Here is an 18,099-nt window from a genome sequence, read left to right on the forward strand (position 1 = left end):
TCTCTTCCACCATACAACAAAAAAGACTGTCATCCTCCAACAGAAGACATCCGCACAACACAAAAGACGTCTGAGTCACACACACACAGCCATATGTTGCAGGGTGGAGAGGCTGATGCCTCCCTTGGAGGAGGTGGAGTGGGGTAGGAAAAACCTTTCTCTCTCCCCAAAACTGCGATCTGGTACAGCACTTGGCCATTGAGAGGGAAAGAACGGGGGAGAGGATGCTCATTCATGGGAACATCAAAGATCCCAAGGGCCCCTGCAGCCTTGGGAAATGTCCCCTACTGGGATGAAAGCTATCACGGATTTGACCTCATCAAGCCAACACCACAGTAGAGCAGATAGCAAGAGAGGAACAAATAAGCCTGCGAGACCATGAGGAGAAAGGACCCCTCACTCCCAACCACCCAGTGCTGGCTCCAGCACCTGGGATCCCAGTGGAAGGCAGAGGGCTCAGAATACACAGCTCTTGATCCCCATTCAGTGGTGATAGGTGGTAACTACGGCCAAATAATGCCAGGATCCTAAAGAACAAAGCCACGCCCTATAGCACTATCAGAAATTATATTAAATCTCCAAACCAGAGAGAAAATGACAAGTACCTAGAAATCAGTCCTGAGGACACAGAAGTATGTAATCTAAATGATAGAGAACTCAAAATAGTTATAAAAAACCTCAAAGAGTTAAAAGAGAGTGTAGAGAAACAACTCGATGAGTTCAGGAGCTACTTCACAAAAGAGATTGACAGTATAAAAAAGAATCAATGAGAAATATTGGAGATGAAAGACACAATTAACGAGATAAAACAAAATATGGATTCTCTGAATGCTCTAGCAGACATCATACAGGAGCCGATCAGCATAATTGAGGATAGACATATTGAAATGCTCCAGAAAGAGGAGGAGAGAGAATTAAGACTAAAAAGAAATGAAGAAAGTCTCTGAGAAATATCCGACTCAATTAGGAAATGCAACATAAGAATTATAGGTATTCAACAGGGAGAAGAGAAGGAGAATGGAGCAGAAAGCTCTTTCAAATAAACAATAGCAGAGAACTACCCAAACCTAGGGAAGGAAATGGGAATCCATGTGGAAGAGGCTATAAGATCTCTTAAATATGTTAATGTAAAAAGACCTACTGCAAGGCATCTAGTAGTGAAACTGGCAAAAGTGAATGACAAAAAAAAAAAAATAGTAAGGGCAGCAGGGCAGAAGAAAATAACGTACAAAGGAACCCCTATCAGGCTTTCAGAGGATTTCTCTGAAGAAAGCTTACAGACTAGGAGAAACTGGAATGACATGTTCATGTCTTCAACGGACAAAAGCTTTCAGCCAAGAATACTCTATCCAGCAAAAATATCCTTCAGAAATAATGGAGAAATAAAAACATACCAAATAAACAAAAGTTAAGGCAGTTTGTAGCCACAAGACCCTCCCTACAAGAAATCCTCAAGAAGGCCCACATTCTTGAAAAAAGGAGAGAGGGTTTACAAAGCATGGAGTAGGGAGATAGGTAGACAAAAGAAGAAAACTGTAGCTATAGATCAGAACAGGTTAGCAAATACTAAAGTATAGCATTAAAGTTAAAGTGAAGGAAAACACCCAAAGCAAAGATAACCCTGTCATTTCAACCCCAAACTCACAACGTAAGATGGCATAAAATGTGAGAAAAACAACTTAGGAGGGGAAGAGGGATGGGACTGAATCAATTTAGTCTAAGGAAACAAGGGGCCATCAAAAAATGAACTATCTTATCTATGAGATTTTGAATCTGATCCTCATGGTAACCAGTAAACAAAAAAGCAGAACAGAGACACAAAAAATAGATAAGGAGAAAACAAAGAAACACAACATAAAAAACTACCTAACTCAATTGGTAGACTGGAACACACAGGATAAGAAACAAAGGAAATTCAGGAGTAAGAGAAAATGAGTGATAAAATGGAAGAATTAAGCCCTCATGTCTCAATAATCACCCTAAACGTAAATGGATTGAATTCTCCAATAAAAAGACACAGAGTGGCGATACGGATTAAAGAACAAGACCCAACAATATTCTGCCTCCAGAAAACACATCTCAGTTCCAAAAACAAACACAGGCTCTGAGCAAAGGGGTGGAAGATGATACTCCCCAAACTAATGATGAACAGCAGAAAGCAAGTCTCACCATAGTCATATCAGACAGAGTGGATTTCAGGATAAGGCAGGTAAAGAAAGACAAAGAGGGGCAGTATATAATGATCAAAGGGACACTCACCAAGAAGACATAACACACATAAATACCTATGCACCCAACACAGGAGCACTAAAGTATGTAAAGCAACTATTAAGAAACCTAAATGGAGATGGTAATAATAACACAATAATAGTTGGGGACCTCAACAACCCACTCACATCAATGGATAGATCATCCAGACAGAAAACCAACAAGGAGACAGTGCAATTAAATGAAAAGCTGGACCAGTTGGACTTAGTAGACATATATAGAACACTCCATTGAAAAACACCTGAACACACATTCTTCTCAAGTGTGCAGGGAACATACTCAAGGATAGACTCTATGTTGGGAAACAAGGGAAGCCTCAATAAAGTTTAGAAGATTTAAATAATAACAAGCATTTTTTCCAATCACAGTGCTATTAAGCCAGAAATTAATTACAACAAAAAAGCTGAGAAAGGGACAAAGATGTGGAGACTAAACAACATGCTATTGAATAACCAATGGCTGATTGAAGAAATTAGAGGAGAAATAAAAAGAATGTCTGGAGACAATTGAAAGTGAAAATGAAAACATTCCGTACCAACTCATATGGGATGCAGCAAAAGCCGTATTAAGAGGGAAGTTCACCACAATACAAGCACAGCTTAACAACAAGAAAAATCCCAAATAAGCAATCTCAAACTATACCTAATTGAATTAGGAAAAGGAAAACAAAGCCCAAAGTCAGAAGAAGGAGAGAAATAATAAAAATCAGAGTCGAAATAAATGCTATCGAAACAAAAAAGGCAGTAGAAAGGATCAACAAAACAAACAGCTGGTTCTTTGAGAAGATAAACAAAACTGACAATCCTCTAGCCAGACTTAGAAGGAAAAAAAGAGAAAAAGCTCAGGGAAATAAAATTAGAAATGAAAGAGGATAAATAACAATGGATACTACAGAAATACAATGGATTACAAGAGAATACTATGAAAAGCTATATGCCAACAAAATGGACAATTTTGAGGAAATGGATAAATTCTTAGACTCTTACAACCTCCCAAAGCTGAATCAAGAAGAAATAGAGAATCTGAATAGAACAATCACAAGGAAAGGGATTGAAACAGTAATCAAAAGCATCCCCCAAAATAAAGCCCAGGACCTGATGGCTTCCCTGGAGAATTCTACCAAACTCTCAGAGAGGATTTAATACCTAAGCTTCTCAAGCTATTCCAAAAAATCAGGGAAGAGGGAACACTTCCTAATACATTCTACAAGGCCACCATTACTCTGATCCCAAAGCCTGACAAGGACAACACAAAAAAAGAAAACTACAGGCCAATAACGGTGATGAACATAGATGTAAAAATCCTCAACAAAATATCGGCCATCTGGATACAGTGATACATCAAAAGGATCATACACCATGATCAAGCTGGATTTGTACCAAGGACACAGGGATGGCTCAACATCCGTGAATCAATCAATGTGATACACAACATTAACAAAATGAGGAATAAAAACCACATGATCATCTCAATAGATGCAGAGAAAGCATTTGAGAAGATCCAACAGCCATTTATGATAAAAACTCTTAACAAAATGGGGATAGAAGGAAATTACCTCAACATAATAAAGGCCACATATGACAAACCCACAGCCAACATCATACTCAATGGGGAAAAACTGAACACCATTCCTGTGAGAACTGGAACAAGACAAGGGTGTCCAATCTCACCAGTCTTATTCAACATAGTACTTGAGGTTTTGTTCAGAGCAATTAGGCATGAGAAAGGAATAAAAGGAATACTAACAGGGGGTAGAGAAGTGAAACTCTTGCTGTTTGCAGACAACATGATCATATATATAGAGAACCCTAAAGAATCCATTGGAAAACTGTTAGAAATAATTAACAACTACAGTAAAGTTGCAGGGTACAAAATCAACTTAAAAAAGTCAGTTGCATTTCTGTACTCTAATAACGAACTTACAGAAAGAGAACTCAAGAATACAATTCCATTTACGATTGCAATGAAAAGCATAAAATATCTAGGAATAAAGTTAATCAAGGAGGTGAAGGATTTATACAGTGAAAAGTATATGACATTGTTGAAAGGAATAGATGATGACATAAAGAGATGGAAAGAGATTCCATGCACATGGGTTGAAAGAACAAAATAAGTTAAAGTGTCCACACTACCCAAAGCAATCTACAGATTCACTGCAATCTCAATCAGAATCCCAATGACATTCTTCACAGAAATAGATCAAAGAATCCTCAAATTCATGTGGGGCAACAAAAGATCCAGAATTGCTAAAGCAATAATGAGAAAAAAGAACAAAGCTGGTGGCATCACAACCTCTGACTTCAAAATGTACTACAAAGCTGTAGTAATCAAAACAGCATGGTACTAGTACTAAAACAGGCACACAGATCAATAGAGTAGCACTGAAAGCCCAGAAATAAAACCGCATAGCTACGGACAGCTAATTTTCAACAAAGGTGTCAGGAACATACAATGGAGAAATGAAAGTCTCTTCAACAAATGGTGTTGGGAAATCTGGACAACAACTTGCAAAAGAATGAAAGTAGACCATTATCTCATGCCATACACAAAATACATAATTAAAAATACACAAATTCAAAATGGATCAAAGACTTGAAGGCACATCCTGAAACCATTAATTTCCTGGGAGATAATATAGGTAGTTCACTCTTTGACACTGAACTTAAAAGGATCTTTTTGAATACCATGTCTTCTCTGAAAAGGGAAAGAAAAGAAAAAATAAACAAGTGGGACTTCATCGGACCAAAGAACCTCTGCATGGCAAAAGAAACTAGGATTAAAACAAAAAGACAACACCCTAAATGGGAGAAAATATTTGTAAATCATATATCTGACAAGGGGCTAATCCCCTTTACATATAAGGAACTCACACAACTGCAGAAGAAAGAAACAAACAGCCCGATCAAAAAATGGGCAGAGGATATGAACCGACATTTTTCCAGAGAAGATATACAGATGGACAATAAACATATGAAAAGATGTTCAACAGAACTAATCATCAGGGAAATGCAAATCAAAAGTACCCTAAGATATCACCTAACAGCCATTAAAGTGGTTATAATCACTAAGACTGAAAATAACAAATGTTGGAGAGGGTGTGGAGAAAAAGGAACCCTCATACACTGCTGGTGGGAATGCCAACTGGTGCAGCCACTATGCAAAACAGTATAGAGATTCCTCAAAAAACTAAAAACAGAAATATTGTATGACCCAGCTATCCCACTACTGGGTATCTACCCAACGAACTTGAAATCAACAATCCAAAGGAACATATGTACCCCTATGTTCATTGAAGCACTTTTCTATAGCTAAGACATGGAAACAACCCAAGTGCCCATCAACCCATGATTGGATAAAGAAGATGTGGTATATATTTAAAATGCAATATTACTCAGCCATAAAAAAAGACAAAGTCATCTCATTTGCAACAACATGGATGGACCTTCAGGGTATTATGTTTATGTCAATGGGGAAATTTATAGCTATAACTGCTTACTTTAAAGAGGAGAAAGATCTCCAATCAACGATCTAACTTTGAAACAGAAGGAACTGGAGAATGAATAACAGAGTAAATCCAAAGGTAGCAGAAGGAAAGAAAGAATAAAGATTAGAGCAGAGACAAATTAAATAGAGAATAGAAAACAACAGAGATAAATCAATGAAACCAAAAAGTGGTTCTTAGAAAGATCAACAAAATGGAGAAATCTTTAACTAGATGGACTAAGAAAAAGGAGAGAACATTCAAATCACTAAAATCAGAAATAAAAATCGGGACATTGTTATGACTCTAAGAAATAAGAAGGATTATAAGAGAGTACTGTGAATAACAGGACGCCAATAAATTGGATAAGCTAGGTGAGGTGGATAAGTTCCTAGAAACAGAAAATCTGCTAAGACTAAATCATGAAGAAATAGAAAATCTGAATAGACCTATAGCTAGTAAGGAGATTGAATCAATAATCAAAAACCTTCCAATAAGGAAAAGCCTGGACCTGATGCCTTCACTGGTGAGTTGTAGAACACATTTAAAGAAGAACTGATGTCTATCCTTGTCAAACTTTTCCAAAATCTGAAGAGGTGCAACCTCTAATGTAAACGATGGACTCTGGGTGATAATGATGTGTGAATGTAGGTTCATCAGTGGTAACAAGTGTTCCACTCTGGTGCAGGAAGTTGTTAATGGAGAAGAACCTGACACTTCCCTCAAAAAGATGGTCTATTAAAAAATTTAGGGGTAAAAATAGCAAACAGTTTAGAACTCGAGAAAACTGGCCAGATCCTCAGAGATTTAGTGGATTTTTTTTTTTTAAGGATTAGCACCTGAGATAACATCTGTTGCCAATCTTCTTCTTACAATTTTTCCTTTTTCTTCTCCCCAAAGACCCCTAAGTCCATAGTTGTATATTCTAGTTGTGAGTGCCTCTGGTTGTGCTATATGGGATGCCGCCTCAACATGGCCTGATGAGTGGTGTCACGTCCGCTCACGGGACCCGAACTGGCAAAACTAGGGGCCACCAACGCGGAGCGTGCTAACTTAACCACTAGACCCTGGGCCATGCCCTCAGCAGAGTTTTGACTGGGTGATCACCATTTCTGAGATGAGCTCATGTGGGAAATATACATCCCATGATTGTATGTAATGGTGACTGATGCCCCCCAAGACCGGGGATGGGGTCAGGGTGAGAAGTATTCTTCACGCATTGTTTAGTTATTGAGAAAAAACCTTGAGAATTTAAAGGTTTGTGACTTTAGAATCTGTCAAAATGTCTCATAACTATGAGAATAGTGTTTGTTGCTTCCCCAGCACCCCAAAATATAGCATTCATTCATTTGTTTATTAGGCATAAATTTCCCGGTGTGAAAATTAATAAAAAGCAACATCATTTAACATTGAGTCAGGAGGCCAGAAACGGGAGCTCCCATGCACAACTACTGAGGTCAATTACAGGAAGATAGTCAATTACAGACTCCAACAAAAGAAGTCATCAGCAGGAAAGAATGACAATTGCAGGAAGAAATGGACCTTGCATCCCAAAGAAAAATCTGCTCTCTCGGCAACTCAGCCGAGGAGAAACCATCAGACCCTGGAACTCTTGCTTTTCTCCAATGGACTCTTGTTCAAAACAACCCCTCAAACTTTCCTCCTCTTTCCCTATATAATAAGATTCCACTTTTTTGATTGTTAGATTTGCCTGTGATCTGCCACAACATGCACAACCCAAACTGCAATTTTTTTGGCTTTTCCCAAATGAATTCGCTTTCCTCGTGAAACAACTGGCTGTTTGACCAGGGCTCAGACACCTGCTACTGAACCCTGAATACTCAGAGAGCAACCCAACATTCTTTGCTTCCCAGGAGCTCATCGCTGCCTAGCAAACACAAGATAGGTAAGTTTGATAGGATAGCCTTAAAATAGATTAAAAATAGAAGTTAGAAGGAAAAAGAGGTAGAGTGATGATGAAATCGCTCCCCTCTGAAAAGAACATTATGTCAAAGTTAACATAATGTTAAAAGCTAAATACTCAACTAACAAAATGTATCCTGAATATTTTACCTTCCTTTTGAATGTTTATGTGTTATGCTTCTTTCTTGTGTTGTGGGGAATTATGCCAAATTTCCTAAAGGTGGTGCCCTCGTTTTAGGAGCTTAATCTTTTGTTGATTTTTGCTTTAATAATAATATGTCTTGTGTTTCACCATTAATTATGATGTTGGCTGCTGATTTGGAAAAGAACATACGAAAGATGAAAGTTTCATAGCAAGTAAAAAGTAGTTTGTTTCAGCTTTAAAGGTCTTTCTTAATAATGAAGAGTTATTTAAAATTTATCACAAAGCAGCGATAGAAGAAAAAATTTATCAAATATATTTTAAGTACCATTAATATGATTCTTTATGATATATATAGTTCTTCACTCAGCAATATTTATCGAATGCTTTCTAGAGCCAGGTACTGTTCTGAGCCCTGGGGTACAGCTTAACTCTTTGAGAGACCTACTTTCGGTAAAGGAATTCAAGATATTTTTCTTACTTATAGTTACCAGTCTTTTCCTACTGTCTTAAGTGCCATCACACACAGTACTGCTTTATTTTATATAGAGGGTTTTGATATAGATTGTAGTATTTTATGACGTTTCTACTGCTAAAAAAACAAAAATAAAATTAAAGCTGGGGTTTCATTCCTAGTTCATCTACTTCTTTGCTGTGAGACCTTGGCCAAGATACATGAACTCTTTGAGAGGTCATTTCCTTCTATGCAAAAAAATTAATAAACATTATCTCACTCAAAGGACAGCAGGGGAATTAAAGGTTGTGAGTTTTAAGTGGAGAATGCCTTCAAAGCTCTTAGCCTATGCTCGTCTCATGGGAAATGTTCCATAAATGTTAGCTACTATCCGCATCACTTCCCAGTCCAGGAGTCAGCAATTCCAAATTTCAAGTTCCCCAGGCTGGTGGAAGGGGCAATTGAATCATGTTCTCCTGTGGTACTGATTTTTATGTGATATTTGTATTTAACGTGTTGCTATAACTTTTAGGTTTTCTGAATCTGAGCCTGCATTGCTTTGCCTCGAAAAATTCAACTTAGCTATGGTATATTGATCTTTTAATATGTAGCGGCATTCTCTTTTTTGTGATGAGATATATATTTATGGAGAAAATCCAATAGAGTGTTTTTTTTTTCTTAAAAAAGAAAGTAAATTGAGAGAATTTGTGAATGTGGCTCTCCTTGTTCTGGAAACAAAGGAGGTGTTCTTTGTCCAGCTCTCATATCTGAATCTGGATATTTCTCTGCATTTTGCTTCTTGGTTCAATGTCTTTCTCTACATCAAAGACTTTTCACTGACTTAACAGAATTAGAGATCTTGGAAGGGTCATTGCTTCCTTCTATGTATATTCTCCTTTCTGCCTTCTTGTTCTTTTATTAGCCGATATTTCTTGATTTGAAAAGTGTGTCTTTATCAAATATATTTTAACAACCATTGATATGATTCTTTGTGATATATATACTTCTTCATTGTGCAATATTTATCGAATGTTTTTTGTCTGTTTGTCCTTTTCTTAGCTGATATTTCTTAATTTGAAAAGCATGTCTTTATCTTTGATCTGGTTATAATTCTCTGAACTAGAAGAAATTTCTTTGGAAATGTCTGTTTCCTTTTCCTTACTTTGGGTCCCTATGCTATGACTTCACGTCGCACAACACACTTTCTGCCAACCATCCCAAGCCTGCTTGTCCTCAGGTGTACTCAAATCAAGACCACTGGAAAAGAAAATGTTTCTTTATTGAGCACCTGACTATGTTCTAGCTTCTGGGACAAGAACTCATAGAATCCCCACCAAAATCTTGCAAGGGAAGGTGAGCGTTACCATACATAGAAGGGAAAACTGAGACTCATAAAGGACAATTTGATTGGCAAGATTGAGTGTGGAACAAATATTCTTATGACTACATCATGTATCTCTTCAAATTTCAGCACCTACGTATCTTCACTCCATCCTGAAGGCTGCACAGTATACGGATTTAAGATTTAGAGTCTGATATTCCTGGGTATGATTTTCAGCCACATCTTTTATTAGCTATTGCATCCTAGGCAAATCATTTAACTTTTTTTCTGAGTTTTTTCTGTCTTATGTATAGAAGGGTGATATTTTAGTCCTTCTGCTAGGACTGAGGTGAGATTTTATGAGGTATAGTTCTTACCACAGTGTCGGGCACATCGTTCATATTACAGCTCTTCTGTTTCTCTCCCCTGTTCCTCTCCTCTTTCCCTAGCCTTCCTCTCCTCCTCTTCCCACTGTTCTCCATCTCCCCACATTTCCTTACTCTCACTTCCTCTTTCCCTTCCCTATCCTATCCTCTCCCAGCTTCCCAAAACCCTCCTCAGCACCTCCTCTTCTTTCATTCCTCATCACTACCCTCTTTGTCACCTCTTTTATTTTGTGAAGCCACTAGTTTCCTGGACTAGGAAAGATAGCTAAGAGGTGTGTTCCTGGGAGAAGTAAGTGTGGTTGACATTGAGTAGAATGGAGTAATGGTGGTTCAAGCAGAGACCATGATCAGCTGAAACAGATACCACATCCATTGAAAGTTATCAGTGACATAATTGATCAAGGCATGATGAGGAATAAGGATAGCTCATTCTTGTGTTAGGGTCAGGTGATAATTAATAAACAAACATCGCTCCTCCTCGAAGACAGGAGTGTGTCAGGGCCACAAGGGAGAATGGCAAATGGGAAATGCGAGGAGCAGTCTTCTTTCATCTTCTATCTTTATCACTTTCTCTAGGAGTAGTTTTTTCCAGCTATAATAAGAGTGACTAACGTGGACACCCCACAATAAACAGAGTGAACTTTGATAATTCAGTTTTGAAACTCCCATGCAACCCATAATGTTTGTATGTCCCACTAAAAATTTCCTACTATATCTCCCTCCTAAAATATCGAATAGGTAGAAACTCCGTTAAACCAAGATTCCTGGTGAATCTTTTCCTAGCACCTTTGAATGTCACAAATAATCTCCTGTATTTTGTGGAATCATGAATTCACTGAGAAATTTGTGTTAGGTCTGAGAGACAGAAATTGATGAACAGAGACAGAGAGATGGAGTTGCCTGGGAGGACAGAGAGGAAAGAAACAGAAGGCAGTTCTTTCCTTTTTTCTTTTTCTTTGAGGAAGATTAGCCCTGAGCTAACATCTGCTGCCAATCCTCCTCTTTTGGTGAGGAAGACTGGCCCTGAACTAACATTCGTGCCCATCTTCCTCTACTTTATATGTGGGAAGCTGCCACAGCATGGCTTGCGAAGCAATGTGGACATTAGCACCAAGTGAACCCTGGGCCAGCAAAACAGAACATGTGAACTACACTCCTGTGACACTGTGCTGGCCCCTCTTTTTTCTTTTTTCAGTGTGGGGTATGAGAAGAGAGAGAGTGGGAGTCATAGCAGATTCCCCATACTTGGAGGAGGATGGAGGTCTGCAAATTACCAGAGAAGCAAAACATTGATTCCACTCCTTATACTTTGATGGTACTGGTTGGATCATAAGGGAAATAGCCTTGTTCTGATCACCTCCTATTCACTCCACTGGTTTGAGGGAGGCATATCCACCTTAAATGCAATGAGATGATAAAACACACAACAACTGCACAGATGAGATTGACATCAGTATAGAAGTCTCATATGTTCACAGCCTGGGGGAGGAGGACATCCGACACCCCCCAGGGCCACCTGGGTGTGTCACTCAAGAGCAGAGTGAATAAGCAGGGTCTGTAGGGTGCCAGCTTTGTGGTCATCAGAGGAGGAGGTGTACTCTCATTCTCTTAGTTCAATGGAAAAGTCCTATTGTGAAAATTCATCAAGTTGACCCAGGTGATAATTTGATAAGTGGTTAATACCGGGGGAGATGTCTAGGAGTTTCTGATGAGTATCAAGAACATTCAATCTCTGGAAGAGAAAAACTCAGTGTTCATCTCTCCTGCTGACTGAATAGTGATCCAGGTTGTGAGACCCATTGTAAGCATCCAAGAAACCTCCCTTTACTCTTGTATTTAAAAGAGCTTCACTGAAGTAAAATTTGCATGCCATAAAATCCATGTATTTGAAGTGTACAAAACATTGTGGAGAGAAATTCAAGAAGAACTAAGTCAATGGAAAGACATGTCATATTCATGGATGAGGAGACTTAACATTGTTAAGATGGTGGTTCTCCCCAAATGGATCTTATTATTGTCTCTGCCCTTTCCTCTCTTCTACTTCTGGTGATTCCATTATATGAATGTTGCTAGACCTGATGGCATCCCATAAAGCACTGAGGCTCTATTCTTTACTCTTTTCTGTCTTTTCTTCTGATTGGAGAATCTCTATTGGTCTATCATCATGTTCACTGATTCCTTTGCTATCTGAAATCTGCTGGGGAGCCCCTCTAGTGAGTTTTAAAAGTTTGTAATTATACTTTTAAACTCCAGAATTTCCATTTGGTCCTTTTTAAAAAATAATATTCAATTCTCTATTGGTATTCTGTATTTGATGGGTCAACGTCATGCTACTTTCTTTTACTTCCATAATCTGGCTTCTTTTTGTTCTTTGGATATCCATAATATATACTTTGGAGTCTTTGTCTGGAAAGTTCACCATCTGCACTGGTCAGAGATAGCTCCTACTGATTGGTGGTTTTTCTGTGTAGAGGACGTTTTTTTCTGTTTCTTTGCATATCTCATAACTTTTGTGAAAAACTGGGCATTTAGATAGGAGATTGTCACCACTCTGGATTTTGATTCACTCCATAACCTAGGGTTATTAATGTAGCTCTTTATTTGTTGGGTTAGTCCTTTGCCGGTACTAATTCTATGGAGTCAGCTTGCCCCACCATGACTGCTGATGTCCCTGCTCGGTTGTTCTTTTATAAGTTCTTGTTTTCCTCTTTAAACCTTGCTTCTGAGGAGACATCTCTGTTTCAGCATAGCTTATTGGTAAGCCAATGATGGGTCAGAGTGGTGTTGAAATATCTTGAGTCAGGTGAAACCATGTGCTGGTGGATCTTTGTATGAACTGGGACACACATTTAAAGATTAGGCAGTGGACAATTACACACCATGTTTTACTTTTGTGGACACGAAGACTTACATTCAGCCTGAAGAAGTAGACAGCTAGGGCATTCTTTGCTCTCATACAGCCTTGCACATTAGCACAGACTTCTAGATCCCCAAGGATATGTGGCTGCTTATCAAGTCCTATTTGGGCCATCTTGTTCCCTAGATTTCTCTTTTAAGATGAGGCTAGTCTGCTGCTCTGTTTTTATCCCCCAAAGCCCTCTGTCCTCGTAGGATATAGACGCCTCTTAGAGTTTCCCTCTGGAAGTTGTTGTTGTTTTGGCCAATGTCCATGGGTATGTGTTCATGTGATGGCTGAAGCAGCAAGAAAAATGAGTTGACAATTGGAATCATCTAGGAGTGGTAGATATGTTGAAGGTTAGGCCTGGGTAGTTATCTTCAAAAAGGTGACATTTTTCAAGGTGAGAGTGGAGATACTCTTCTTTTCACTACACAGTGTGTGGTTAAATTGGAAGGTTAGAAGGAGGCAGGGAGGACAGACAAAAGGACCCATGGATCCCCACCAAGGTTGAGCTGGTGTTCAAAGAGCACCTACTGTATACATAGTCCTTACGCCAGGTTAAAGTACTCAGTAAACAAAACTCACATTGCACCGTAAGGAAGGGATTATTATCTACATTTTGCAAGTGAGAAAATTGAGGCTCAGAACAAGGAAAATGTTTCATATGAGTAGAGGAGAGCTCCAGGTCTTTCAGCTCTCATCTGAAAAGGGATTGTGTTTCCAGTTTGTCTTGAGTTTTGAGCCACGATGGAGAAGCTATTTGGGGATGATCAATATGGTTGAGTTTGGGATGTGTTAGGGAAACTTTCACTATGAAAATGCCCACTAGACCAGGTGAGTTTAACAGTGGATCTGCCCCAACTCACCCTGTGCCCTTGAGGAGCTCTCTGAGCCTCAGTTTCCGCCTCCTTCAAATGGAACCTTGCGTGGCTGCCTCATCAGGTTGCTTTGAGTCTCTTACAAGAAGCTGGTTGAGCCTTGTACCTGATGCTGAGACTGTGGTCAGGAAATGGGATGCATGCTGTTGAACACCCATGAGAGAAAATGGTCTTTTCATCTCCCCCTCATTCCTTTGCTGGGTCATGGGTCACTGGAACTGAAAAATATGTTACAAACAGTTTTGCTGCATTTTAAACTATTGAGCCTCAGAGATATTATATGGCTGGCCAATGTCCTGTGCATGCTACCTGAGAGATAAACTTGAACTTTATGCTCTCAGGCTTAGGAATGCACAAGCAGTCTCCTGGTGAGGTTCATTTTTTATCAAATGGAGGGGATGTGGGGTAAGTTGTAAGCGGGTAGATAAAAAGGCAGTGGCTATTGATGTTGTCAGTCCCAGCAAGGCAAGCTGCCATGGCACTGCATTTGGGAGTCTTTCTGATTTGGGCTGGTGTTTGTATCTTTCTCCAACTGGACCATGTGGACGGAGGTGAGGGAGAGGTGAAGGGCTGGAATTGGTGTGGAAGAGCCTGCACCAGAAATGGATTTATGTGTAATTGAATAATAATAATAATAATAGTGGCATGAAATATATCTGCCAATTCTTGAGTATATCCCAAGGATCAGATGCTATTATGGCCTTTACATTATATTTAATTTTCAAACAAGTGTTTGAAATGTAAACCTAGTCAGTCTTAGTGAAAAGCCAACAATGTTATTGGCTATCAACCCTCATGACAGCTGCCTCATTCCTAAATATCCCTTCCAATGTTCCTGACATGGGCAGCCTCTACACAGGGTTGGCTAATTTGTTCAAAGGAAGAGTTTTTGATGTAAATAGAATTCAATGTTTGGAATAAGAAGAAAAGTGTAGTCTCAGGTAACATCTTATGATTTATGTGATGTAATTCACATGTGACAGTATAATAACAGTGAGAAAGTGTAAGAATCGTACTCATCGGTTACGTTTAGCCCTCTAGTACACACATCCAGAGTGTATCTGTTTAGAACAAACATGGATTTCAAAATGTGAAAAAAATACAGTGTTGTTAATTGCCATCACTACATTGTATAGTAGATTACTAGAACTTACACTTAAAATTGTGTTAAGTGGGGGGTCAGTCCCGTGGCCAAGTGGTTAAGTTCACATGCTCCACTTCAGTGGCTCAGGGTTTCACTGGTTTGGATCCTGGGCACACACATGACACAACTCATCAGGTCACACTGAGCTGGCGTCCCACAAAGCACAACCAGAAGAACCTACAACTAGAATATACAACTATGTACTGGGGGACTTTGAGGAAAGGAAGAAGAAGAAGGAAAAAAAAGGGAAATTGGCAACAGATGTTAGCTGAGGTGCCAATTTTTTTAAAGAAAAATGTTAAGTGGGAGGATTTTGTGTAAAGTGTTCTCACCACAATAAAATAATTATAAAATTTTAGTGTGAAAACAAGAAAGTTATAAATGCAGAACAGGCCCTAGTATAAAATGTATTAAAAGTGCCTTAATTTTGTTCTCATCCCATCTTCATCTGTCTCCTCTACTGTGATTTTTTCCAGATCAGCAGCAGATTGTAACTGACCATTCATCTACAAGGAAACCAGGTAATCTATTTGGAAAATAATGAAAGGAAATAACAATCAAATAAATCCAACTAACGTGTGGGGAGGGAACTGTGATTGAGATTCTTATGAGATATTTTACATGCAAGAGGTAACTTTGCCTTCTCAATAATTGGAGATGCAAGTACACACATCTCCAGGTTGTATGTGAGGAACAAAGGGCTCCCCACAGAGGTGTTTACTCATGAAGGCTAAGCAGCCTATAGAGAGCAGGACTGGAATCTGACCCCAGGTCAGGGCTTCAGGGCTGGTGCCATATGCCAAGGTAAATAGGGTCTCATTCCAAGGGATGGCATCTGAATAAGGGAGCTTGTCCAAGGGGCATAAGGCAGAATTGGGTAGGGAGATAGTATTCAACAGAAATATGCACGTGAGTTGTGGAGAGTTGACATTTGTGACCAGGAAATCCACTGATAAGGCTGACAGAATTCATCAAGTCTAAAGATGCCTTGGCCAGGTCCACATAACCACAAGCCCTCTGTCTTCCTGGAATTTTCATCTTTGATCCATTAAAATGGCTAAGTCAGTGCACACTGAAACTATCTTAGATATGCAATGATTGTGGCACAGATAAAAACCATGCTTCCATATGATGTGAGGCAGAATATTAATGACAAGAACAAGAAATTGCCTGTGTTCACAGAGATAGAATCTCTTTAGACTTTTGGTATTGAATGTGGGAAAGCAGAAACTACAGATCTCGACACAACAGAATAACAGGTGATTAAAATTATGATGCAAAATCAGGCTACTTTTATGTCTGGCAAGCTCGTCCATTGCCTGGAGCTCCAATATCCATGGGAAATGTTCCTGGATAAATGTCCCTGGAAGTTAAAGAGCCTTTCCTAGTCCCTGAGGGTTGAGATCACATCATGTTGTCGTTGACATCCCTGATGCTTAGTAAAGGGCTTTCTACATGGCAGACCCTTGGTGATGATGAGCCAACTGGAACAGAAGCTTTGCCAGAGTTACTCCAGAGCTAATGATGCCCTGAGGAGCTGATGGAGACAATGTCTTTGCTTTTTGCAGATAACAAATGTGTCTTCCCATTCAAGTATCAAGGCAGACAGTACTACGATTGCACTAGGACTGGTTCCTTTCATCGTTGGTGTTCCTTAACTGAAAATTACTCTGGGAAATGGAGATATTGTGTTGCTGAGGGTGAGTATGAAGATTTTCCTCACGTGATAAGCATGTCGCTTCTCAGCTGAAGAGGGTACTTCCATACTTGCTCACTAGATGGATGTCTCAGACTTTGCCTTGTCTTTCCCAACATGTTGCATTCATGTCCCTGTCTCTTGATGACACAAAAACATTTTTCTGTAAAGCGCATTCTCACCCATTTCTTGTACTTTCAGACTACGCCAAATGTTTCTTCCCCTTTGTCTACCGTGGCCGAACATACCACACTTGCACAACTGATGGGAGTTTTTTTCTCATTCCTTGGTGCTCAGTCACTCCCAACTATGACCGTGACGGAGGTTGGAAATATTGCATGTGATAAAAGGTAAATATCTTGGGGGAGGATGAGAAAAGGTGGGAATGATCATGAATGAGATAGAGGTGGATAAAGAGATGGAGCAAGGTGACACAAAGAGGAGTGAGAAGGAAAGAGGAGACAGGTAGAGGTATGGGAAGAGGTAGAAAGGATGCAGGAAGAAGTAGAAAGGAAGAGGAAGATTGAGGACCAGAAGTTAGGAGAGGAAAGAGAGAAGGAAGGGGAGAGTAGTTGCAACGAGAGTAACAGACAAAAGACGAAATGCAAAAGATGGAATGTTAGAAAAGGAAGGAGAAAGAGAGTTTTCAGGGTTAAAAATGGAATGACAGGTATCTGGGGAGGATTATCAGCAAGAGAAGGTGGGGGAGGGAAGATGAGAGAGAGGAAGAGACAGTACAATATAATCTTATGAGCAAGCATGTGAAAGCAAGAGTAGAGACGGGAAAGAGCAGATAGAAAGGAGAAAGAGGAAAAGAGAAACAGACCTTGGCACTCATGTGAATGACTGGAAAAATAAGTAGAACTCCTTAACATTGACAGCAACACCGTGTTAAATTGCTCTCCAGTGCATCTAACCCATGACCATAAATGTGATCAAGTCTTTGAAACATAACTGAAGAAAATCAAGAAATCTCAAGCATGAAGGTGATGTTCTGTGCAACACGGGTGCAATCCTTTCCCTGAAAGTCCACTTTGTTCCCACCGTGCATGGATTCAATCAATAAACCAGTTTCTCTGCAGGTGTGGTTGTGTTTCCCGTTCAGGAAAGGAACCTTCTTTCCAATGGGAGGGTCTCCGTGTGCCCAGCTTGATCACACAGGATCTTCATGTCCTGGCCCTCTTCTCCTCCAGACCCTATGTGGTGATGGAACATCAACACACATCAGAGTTGTCTTTTCTGTGGGCTTGATTGAATATTGATGGTGTAGTGTGGAGGCCACAGGGGTGTGGGTGGGAGGAGGGTCCCAGAGGGTATGGAGAGCTGGTCCCTGTCTTAAATGACTTTTCTTTCCTGACTTAGGTGAAATGTTATTTCTTCCTGGAGATAGTCTCTGACTCCCAATATAAGGAGTGCTGATCATGTCCTTCCTGTCCATCCACTCTGTACTTGCAACTAAACTTTCCATTTTTCTGAGGTTTGAAATCTTTCGAGGACCAGATGGGAT

General features: G+C 39.6%; 1 protein-coding gene across 1 annotated transcript; it reads left to right on the top strand.

Annotated features, from left to right (window-relative positions):
* Positions 1-14,227: 14,227 nt before the first annotated feature.
* On the top strand, positions 14,228-16,936 carry LOC124249570 (seminal plasma protein HSP-1-like). Its single transcript, XM_046680635.1, has 4 exons — positions 14,228-14,303; positions 15,373-15,417; positions 16,465-16,596; positions 16,794-16,936. Exons 1-4 carry the CDS (start codon positions 14,228-14,230, stop codon positions 16,934-16,936), a joined length of 396 nt encoding a protein of 131 aa, XP_046536591.1.
* The last annotated feature ends 1,163 nt before the right edge of the window (positions 16,937-18,099 follow it).

The sequence above is a fragment of the Equus quagga genome, chromosome 13 (assembly GCF_021613505.1).
Source record: "Equus quagga isolate Etosha38 chromosome 13, UCLA_HA_Equagga_1.0, whole genome shotgun sequence".
NCBI lineage: Eukaryota > Metazoa > Chordata > Mammalia > Perissodactyla > Equidae > Equus > Equus quagga.

Excerpts from the sequence above, each read along its gene's own strand:
- LOC124249570 (XM_046680635.1), top strand. The coding sequence starts at position 14,228 with ATGGCACTGCATTTGGGAGTCTTTCTGATTTGGGCTGGTGTTTGTATC. Across the intron at positions 15,418-16,464 it reads TTCATCTACAAGGAAACCAG|ATAACAAATGTGTCTTCCCA; the intron begins GTAATCTATTTG and ends TGCTTTTTGCAG. Across the intron at positions 16,597-16,793 it reads GAGATATTGTGTTGCTGAGG|ACTACGCCAAATGTTTCTTC; the intron begins GTGAGTATGAAG and ends TTGTACTTTCAG.